Source organism: Triticum urartu, chromosome 7A (assembly GCF_056163025.1).
Source record: "Triticum urartu cultivar PI428250 chromosome 7A, HENAU_Tu73, whole genome shotgun sequence".
Classification (NCBI taxonomy): Eukaryota; Viridiplantae; Streptophyta; class Magnoliopsida; order Poales; family Poaceae; genus Triticum; species Triticum urartu.
The window spans coordinates 234,287,246-234,296,109 of NC_141879.1; the positions used below are offsets into that span (position 1 = coordinate 234,287,246).

The window sequence follows — 8,864 nt, forward strand, 5'->3', positions numbered from 1 at the left end:
AGGAGAAGTTTATGAAGGGGCTGAATGACGAGCTGAGTATGCAGTTGATCGTGGCAACATACACCAACTATCAGGAGCTGGTATGCATTTGATATATGTGGATGAAATTTGTGGATTATTTAAGATTGCAGGTTTATCCGGAGATGAAGCTAAGAAGAAGGTTTTCCCTTTATCTTTGAATGGAAAGGCATTAACATGGTATAGGCTATGTGATGATATTGGACCTTGGAATTGGAATCGATTGAAACTGGAATTTCACTAAAAAATATCATATACATCTAGTTCATCGTGATCGGAATTATATATATAATTTTTGGCCACGTGAAGGAGAAAGTACCGTTCTAGCTTGGGGAGGCCTAAGTCAATGTTATATTTAAGCCCCAATGATGAGTTCTCAAGAGAAATTATCATTCAAAATTTTTATGCTTGGCTTTCTCGTGATGATCAATCCATGCTCGATACTTCTTGTACTGGTTCTTTTATGAAGAAGACTGTTGAATTCAGAGGGGATCTTTTAGAAAGAATTAAACACAACTCTGAAAACTAGAAACTCGACGAAGGTAAAGAGCCAGGTATTAATCTTGAGTTTGATTGTGTTACATCTTTTATGAATACCGATGCTTTTCGAAAGTTTAGCACTAAATATGGACTTGACTCTGAGATAGTAGCTGCTTTCTGTGAATCATTTGCTACTCATGCTGATCTCCCTAAGGAGGAGTGGTTCAAATATCATCCCCCTATTAAAGAAGAAATTGAAGAACCAGTCACAGCTAAAGATGGAACTATAATTTACAATGTTGATCTAGTTGTGCCTACTGCTTATATTGAAAAAACACCTTTCCCTGTTAGGATAAAGGACATGCTAAGGTTTCAACTATGGTTCACAATAGTAATATTAGAGCACCTAAACCCGCTGAACAAATTAAAGTAGAACCTAGTGTTTCTATGGTTAAAGATCTCCTGGTAGAAAATATTGATGGGCATGTTATTTACTTCTGTGATGAAGCTGCTAGAATTGCCAAACCCGATGAAAAGATAAACATACACGTGTTTTTGGCATGCCTGTTGTCTCAGTCAAAATAGGAGATCATTGTTATCATGGTTTATGTGACTTGGGTGCTAGCATGAGTGTTATTCCATTTATCCTATACCAATAAATTATGAATGACATAGATGTTACTATTAAACTTGCTAATAGACACACCATCACACCACGTGGGATTGTTAGAGATGTTGATGTCTTGTGTGGGAAAATAAAATACCCTACTAATTTTATAGTCCTTGGTTCCCCCACAAGATGACTTTTGTCCCATTATCTTTGGTAGAACTTTCTTGAACACAGTCAATGCTACTATAGATTTTCATATAAACAAACTATCAGCGTTCGCTTTAGTGATGAGTCTCATGAATTTAATTTCTCCAAGTTTAATAGACAACCTCATAGGAAAGATTGCCTAGCAAAGATGAAATAATTGGTCTTGCTTCTATTGCCATGCCTCCTACTGATCCACTAGAACAATATTTGTTAGACCATGAAAATGATATGCATATGCATGAAAGAAATGAAATAGATAAAATTTTCTTTGAACAATGTCGTGGTTTTGTCATGGCATATGCCCTTGCGGAAGGACTTAGGTGTGGAGCCATCACAACGTAGGTTGGCTCGAAGGGGTTGAATAGGACAAAGGACACAAAGGTTTACCCAGGTTCGGCCCCTCACAATGAGGTAAAAGCCTACGTCCTGCTTCTAGTTGTATTACATGAGTATCGATTACAAGGGAGCGATCACGCTTGACCTAGCTATCGATTAGTTGTTTCTTAAGTTAACCCGCCGCCGGGTACCACCTTTATATACACAGGTCGAGGCCCGGGGCTTACAAGAGCCCAAGCCGGATCACACAACGTGACCAACTCGGTTTCTAAGTCACCTTGCCTTACCAAGCAAGTCACCACCTTGCGGCTTACACCTCCGGGTCTTGGGCCTTTAACAGGCCCGCGCCTTAAGTCACCTCTAGTCTTCATATCTCAGGCCCATCTTAAACCTTTCAGTTCTTGAGTCGCCAACAGTATAACCCGGCCCCTCCTGGGTGGGTCACATAGCGGGTTATATCCCCAACATTAGGCCCCAGATTGATTTGAACTTGTTCATGTCAATCTTCACTGCTTTAGTTGGCGAATCTTCTTTCCAATGCTTAACTTTGAACAAATCATTGTAACCCGCCGTGACGTCATGCGAGATAAATCCGAAAAAACCCATGAAATCATACTGAATCTTTTTGGAATTAAATGGTTGTCTGAGATTCAAGGCGCCTCTAGCATTGAGATAATCATGACGTGTCCTCGATTTCTGCGCCTGCCATTTTACTATTCACCTTTTCCCTTAGAAATAGGCACGGAGGGGTTCCTTTTTCACTTTTACACCCGCCTCTCTCTCTTCTTCTTCTTCCTCGCGTCGATTGCCGCTGCAAGAGCTCCACCGCCCCCGTCGACCTTCACCAGCAGTTCCATCCTGGCCGCTGCATCAACCTGACTATGACCAGAGATCGCAGCACCCACCCGCTACTCATTAGCATCACCAGGTACTCATCTTTTCCCACTTCCAATCCGCATTAGGTCACCCTAGTTCGTCGATGTTCGTCGTGTTCGTCCAAATTCATCATAGTTTTCTCCCACCTATGCTTAGCTCAATCCAAAGACAATACTAAAGCCGAGTTGTAGCAGTTTTAGCCCTTATTTTGCATCTCATGTAGATCCCCTTTCTTCAGAATCCATATATGGCTCGCCTAATTTCTTCACTACCGTACCTTAGGTTTCGGAATTGTTCTTCATTTTTTGAACTGGCATAGATCCAAAGTTTCAGGCACAATCCGTGAAACCTGTTTTATCTCATACTTAGCATAATCTCAACCATCTTGATTTGATAGACAAATGACCCGTCGTTCATTGTTCTGGCGGCTTAAATAACAACCTTTGTGACCCGCCAAAACTTGTTCGTCTTAATCATAACTTATAACTTGCCAAGAATCCAGAGCTTTGTTCGACCCGCCGGCAATGCTTGTCGGCTTATGTTTATCAACTTAACCATGAACTTGTGATTCACCAGCAAACAGTCGACTCAATCATGAATTTTATAATCATTAGGCAGTTCATGACTTTAACCCGCCATACTTTTATTCCCAGGCCATAGGTTTTAGCCCACCAGCAGTGACTAAGACTCCCACTTCTTGCGACTGGGTCGCCTCCCAAGTCTCCGAACTCTCATTACATGAGTATGTAGATATGGGGATTTTACCATCCAAAGAGGTCATACACCAGCGGGTCCCTGGCTCTGAAACAATTGTAGAACCCCAAGAGGGCGAAATCATGATCTTTGCAGACCACCTTCTTTGTGGTTTATCCCCGCCCGGGTTAAAGTTTTTCCGTGATGCTCCGAATTTTTACCAACTTCATCCTTAAGACATTGGCCCCAACTCTGTCTACAATTTGTGTAATTTCCAAGTATTCTGCAAAGTGTACCTTGGAGAGGAGCCTACTATTGACCCTTTCAGAGAGTATTTTTATCTCAACCATCAAGCCGAGATGACTGATGAACCCAGCTTGGAGCTTTGGGGAATTTGTATTCAGCGGCGAAGAGACATAATTTGTCCTGAAGCCATGATGCCTAGTCACCCCAAGGAATGGAATTTCGCTTGGTTCTATTGCAGAGACACTTCTCCGGCTAATGAAAATCATTTACCGGGTTATCGCCCCTTCCGGATCAACACCCACAGCAAACTTCCAGACTGGTTAACCACCATAGAGCGCATTAAATATGCCCCCACCTTCTCAAAATATGGGCTTTGGTAGCCAATGGCTTAACTGTAGTGGACCCAACCCGTTGCTGGGTTGCTTGGAGGATAATACCTTCGAGCCGGCGCGCCGGCTTAATGTGTGAATACACTGGAGATACCAAAGATCCGCAACGTTTCAATCATACATCCTTGAGTGATAAGGATGTCAATGATGTAGTCAAATCACTGCTCGGGGATCCCATGGACAACTGCCGCAAAGTGGGATTGAAACCTTTCTGCAAACTCAATACACCTCCAGCTGTAAGTATTTTGCACCATCTTTCCTTTTGCTTGTTTACTTCTTGCATATCATATTCCTTACTTTTCCTATCTATGTTTAAACAGGCCAACTCCCCTTTTTTGAAGAAAAAATTGCATGCTGCTGCTCCGACCAAGAAACCCAAAACAAAAACACGAGGTCCGGGTCATCCCAAAGAACCATCCGCTGAAGAGTTGCTCAAGCTTGATGACGAGCCAGAGGTAGAACTTGACTCCCTTGGTCATCTTTTTATGCAACTTATTGACGCCCACTCTTCTCAGGATGATGCGGAAACACGTCACGCTGATGCAGTGGGGGTAATCCCTGTCTCCTCTGACTCAGAACCCTTGGCAACAAAAAAAACTCGGCAGGTCATCCGGAAGGTGAAATTTTCTCATCCTCTTGCTTACTTGGATCCCAACTTTCTTTTGAAGAAACAGCAACATGAAGCAAGGTGCCTGACCCATAGCAGTAGTTCTCAGGACCTTATTTTTGGCTTACTGAATGCGTTTGTTCCTCGCAAGTGTCAACATGAGGTGCCACATGATCCAGACCTTCTTTATCCATTAGCCGGCTTCATACGTCAGCCTCTTAATACTTCTAAATCAAATTATCACAAGACACCTCCATTGTCTGGCCACTCTTCGGGAACCCATATGCATGTCTTCAAAGTTGCCCAAGGGTAAGTGCTTCCATTTATTTATCAATGATTTGAAATGGCATACTCATATATTTTGTATCTTTGTTGCAGAGGTATTGCCAAAGCGAGCAAGAAGCAAAAACTGGGCGGGTCTGCAAAGGATCCCAAGGTTGCCGAACCAGAGAAACAGACAGCAGAATCCTCTGAGGCTCTTACTCAAGACCTTTAAGAACCTATTAATGACCCCCCAACATCAATTGATGCTCCCATCTCTGAACATATGAATACTAAGATTAACCCGTCCGCAAACCATGACCCACCGAGCCCTAAGCCGCCAACTCCAAAGCCAACTAAAGAGATCCCTGTTGAGAAAGACTCTGATGACAAGACCATCACTGGGACGACTTACACTACGCCAGGGGCTTCCACTGTATTGGCCAAGCATGGTACCAAGAAAGAATCTCCTTCCTTGGACAAAGGCAAGGTGAAGCTATATCTGGAAACTTATGCTGCCATTAGTGCAAGTGACATCCATGCCGGTTATCTGAACCGCCTTCATACTAGCCGTGATCTGGAAGCCGGCTTAGTGAACCTTATGAAGGAACGATATGAGGTATGTTACTAACCCCTTTCCATATGTACTTATATAGCCACCAAGTCTTAAGTATAAGAAAAAATGTTGAATATGCTTGAGACTTCATGATAATTTCCAAACTGTAGCCTCTCAAGGCCGTCTTATCTTATCAAGATGAGTCAGATCTTCAAATATTAAACTTGAATAAACCTTATGCAGCTTTTCAACCATTATTTCATAGTAACAAGATGAGCCATGATGATAATTAGCTCAAAGATCCAAATATGTAGCCCCCAAGGGTCGGCTTAAACTAACAAGTTGAGCTGGCACTTATAGTCACTTAAGAAATCCAAACATGTAGCCCCCATGGGCCGGCTTAAACTGACAAGTTGATCCGGGTCGTAAGAAAATTTGAAATGACCTACATTAGCCCCCAAGTGTCTTATTATGTAACCATTGCCTTATTTATTCCAGGTAGAATTGGACATGAAGGAATCACAAGTTGGCGATTTAAGAAAAAGTTTAAGATGCAGGAGACAGAAACCTCGAAGGCCAACTCAGATCTGAAGGCCTCATTAGAGGAAATTGAGAAATTGAAGGTAGGTTTTGATGCTGAGAGAGCCACTTGGGAATCTGATAAAGCTACCCTAGTGAAGAGAGCTGAAGAAGCTGAAGCTCAACTTAAGCAAGTGATCGATGAGCTTGCCGGCTTAAAACATCACATTATCCATATGACAACCACCATCTTTGGTAAGCGCAACATGCATTCAAATTCGATAACCCGTGATGTCTACTATGCAACCTTCTTCTTGTAGATGTTGTTGGGCCTCCAAGTGCAGAGGTTTGTAGGACAGTAGCAAATTTCCCTCAAGTGGATGACCTAAGGTTTATCAATCCGTGGGAGGCGTAGGATGAATATGGTCTCTCTCAAGCAACCCTGCAACCAAATAACAAAGAATCTCTTGTGTCCCCAACACACCCAATACAATGGTAAATTGTATACGTGCACTAGTTCGGCGAAGAGATGGTGATACAAGTGCAATATGGATGGTAGATATGGGTTTTTGTAATCTGAAAATATAAAAACAGCAAGGTAACAAGTGGTAAAAGTGAGCGTAAACGGTATTGCAATGCTAGGAAACAAGGCCTAGAGTTCATACTTTCACTAGTACAAGTTCTCTCAACAATAATAACATAATTGGATCATATAACTATCCCTCAACATGCAACAATGAGTCACTACAAAGTCACTAATAGCGGAGAACAAACGAAGAAATTATTGTATGGTACGAAACCACCTCAAAGTTAATCTTTTGGATCGATCTATTCAAGAGTTCGTACTAGAATAACACCTTAAGACAAATATCAACCAAAACCCTAATGTCACCTAGATACTCTAATGTCACCTCAAGTATCCGTGGGTATGATTATACGATATGCATCAAACAATCTCAGATTCGTCTATTCAACCAACACAAAGTACTTCAAAGAGCGCCCCAAAGTTTCTACCGGAGAGTCAAGACGAAAACGTGTGCCAACCCCTATGCATAAGTTCACGAGCGGAACCCGCAAGTTGATCACCAAAACATACATCAAGTGGATCACGTGAATATCCCAATGTCACCACAGATAAGCACATGCAAGACATACATCAAGTGTTCTGAAATCCTTAAAGACTCAATCCGATAAGATAACTTCAAAGGGAAAACTCAATCCATTACAAGAGAGTAGAGGGGGAGAAACATCATAAGATCCAACTATAAAAGAAAAGCTCGTGATACATCAAGATCGTACCATATCAAGAACACAAGAGACAGAGAGAGATCAAACACATAGCTACTGGTACATACCCTCAGCCCTGAGGGAGAACTACTCCCTCCTCGTCATGGAGAGCACCGGGATGATGAAGATGGCCACCGAAGAGGGATTCCCCCTCCGGCAGGGTGCCAGAGTAGGGTCTCGATTGGTTTTTGGTGGCTACAGAGGCTTGCGGCGGTGGAACTCCCGATCTATTCTGCTCCCCGATGTTTTTAGGGTATATGGACATATATAGGCGAAAGAAGTCGGTCAGGGGAGCCATGAGGGGCCCACGAGGTTGGGGGCGCGCCCAGGGGGTAGGGCGCGCCTCCTTGCCTTGTGGCTTCCTCGAAGCTTCCCTGACGTCTACTCCAAGTCTCCTGGATTGCTTCCGTTCCAAAAATAACTCTCCCGAGGGTTTCATTCCATTTGGACTCCGTTTGATATTCCTTTTCTTCGAAACACTGAAATAGGCAAGAAAACAACAATTTGGGCTGGGCCTCCGGTTAATAGGTTAGTCCCAAAAATAATATAAAAGTGTTTAGTAAAGCCCATAAACATCCAAAACAGATAATATAATAACATGAATACTTCATAAATTATAGATACGTTGGAGACGTATCAGCATCCCCAAGCTTAATTCCTGCTCGTCCTCGAGTAGGTAAATGATAAAAGAAACAATTTATGAAGTGTGATTGCTAGCGGGTGCACAAGTTTGATCAATACTAATTTCAATCACCTTTTCTAGCATCATTATATATCATAACAGTAGCTCAACTCATAGGACTTCTCATGACCAAGTAACAAGCTATTCACATGTTAAAGTATAGATCATAAAATTTCTTGAAAACTAACAAACCGTGTTATTAGTCATCAAACAATTACAATTCATCTTATTTTTGGGAAGAGTCTATGTCAGAGCTTTGATTCAGAGTCTATGTCACACACTCAACTATCAATTAGTCTTTCACAATTGCTAACACTCACGTGATATTTATGGGTTCAAAGTTTTAATAAGACACAGAGAAAGATAGGGGCTTATAGATTCGCCTCCCAACCTTTTACCTCAAGGGTAATGTCAACAATAATACTTCATGATGCCTTACATCCAATTGGATATATATATCAGGATCTTTCCAACACAATGTGCTTGCCAAAGGATAAAATGTTAAAAGGAAAGGTTTATATCACCATGACTCTTGCATAAGGTATAAGACAAGAATAAAAGATAGGCCCTTCGCAGAGGGAAGCATAGGTTGTCATGCGCTTTTATAGTTGGATGCACAAAATCTTAATGCGAAAGAACGTCACTTTATATTGCCACTTGTGATAGGGACCTTTATTATGCAGCCGTCGCTTTTATTGCTTCCACATCACAAGATCGTATAAAGCTTATTTTCTCCACACTAATAGATCATACATATTTAGAGAGCAATTTTTATTGCATGCACCGATCACAACTTGCTTGAAGGATCTTACTCAATCCATAGGTAGGTATGGTGGACTCTCATGGCAATACTGGTTTAAGGGATGTTTGGAAGCACAAGTAGTATCCCTATTTGGTGCAAAGAATTTGGCTAGCATGACGGGGAAAGGCAAACTCAGCATGATGAGTGATCCATGACAATATACTTTATTTCAGATATAAGAAAACATAACCCATTACGTTGTCTCCCTTATCCAACATCAACCTTTTAACATGTCATATTCTAATGAGTGATCACAATTACAAAAGATGTCCAAGATAGTATATTTATATGTGAA

The 8,864-nt window shown here is 41.7% G+C and overlaps 1 protein-coding gene across 1 annotated transcript; it reads left to right on the forward strand.

The window, feature by feature from the left end:
* Positions 1–3,926: 3,926 nt before the first annotated feature.
* Positions 3,927–5,870, forward strand: LOC147959146 (uncharacterized). The gene is made up of 6 exons (XM_087532511.1): positions 3,927–4,091; positions 4,176–4,625; positions 4,710–4,771; positions 4,841–4,898; positions 5,022–5,342; positions 5,778–5,870. Exons 1-6 carry the CDS (start codon positions 3,927–3,929, stop codon positions 5,868–5,870), a joined length of 1,149 nt encoding a protein of 382 aa, XP_087388637.1.
* The last annotated feature ends 2,994 nt before the right edge of the window (positions 5,871–8,864 follow it).

What these genes read in the sequence shown, in the direction of transcription:
- LOC147959146 (XM_087532511.1), top strand. Translation starts at nt 3,927, where the DNA reads ATGTGTGAATACACTGGAGATACCAAAGATCCGCAACGTTTCAATCAT. An exon ending in GTCTTCAAAGTTGCCCAAGG is followed by an intron (nt 4,772 to 4,840) that starts GTAAGTGCTTCC and finishes TCTTTGTTGCAG; the next exon opens with AGGTATTGCCAAAGCGAGCA. An exon ending in TTATGAAGGAACGATATGAG is followed by an intron (nt 5,343 to 5,777) that starts GTATGTTACTAA and finishes TATTTATTCCAG; the next exon opens with GTAGAATTGGACATGAAGGA.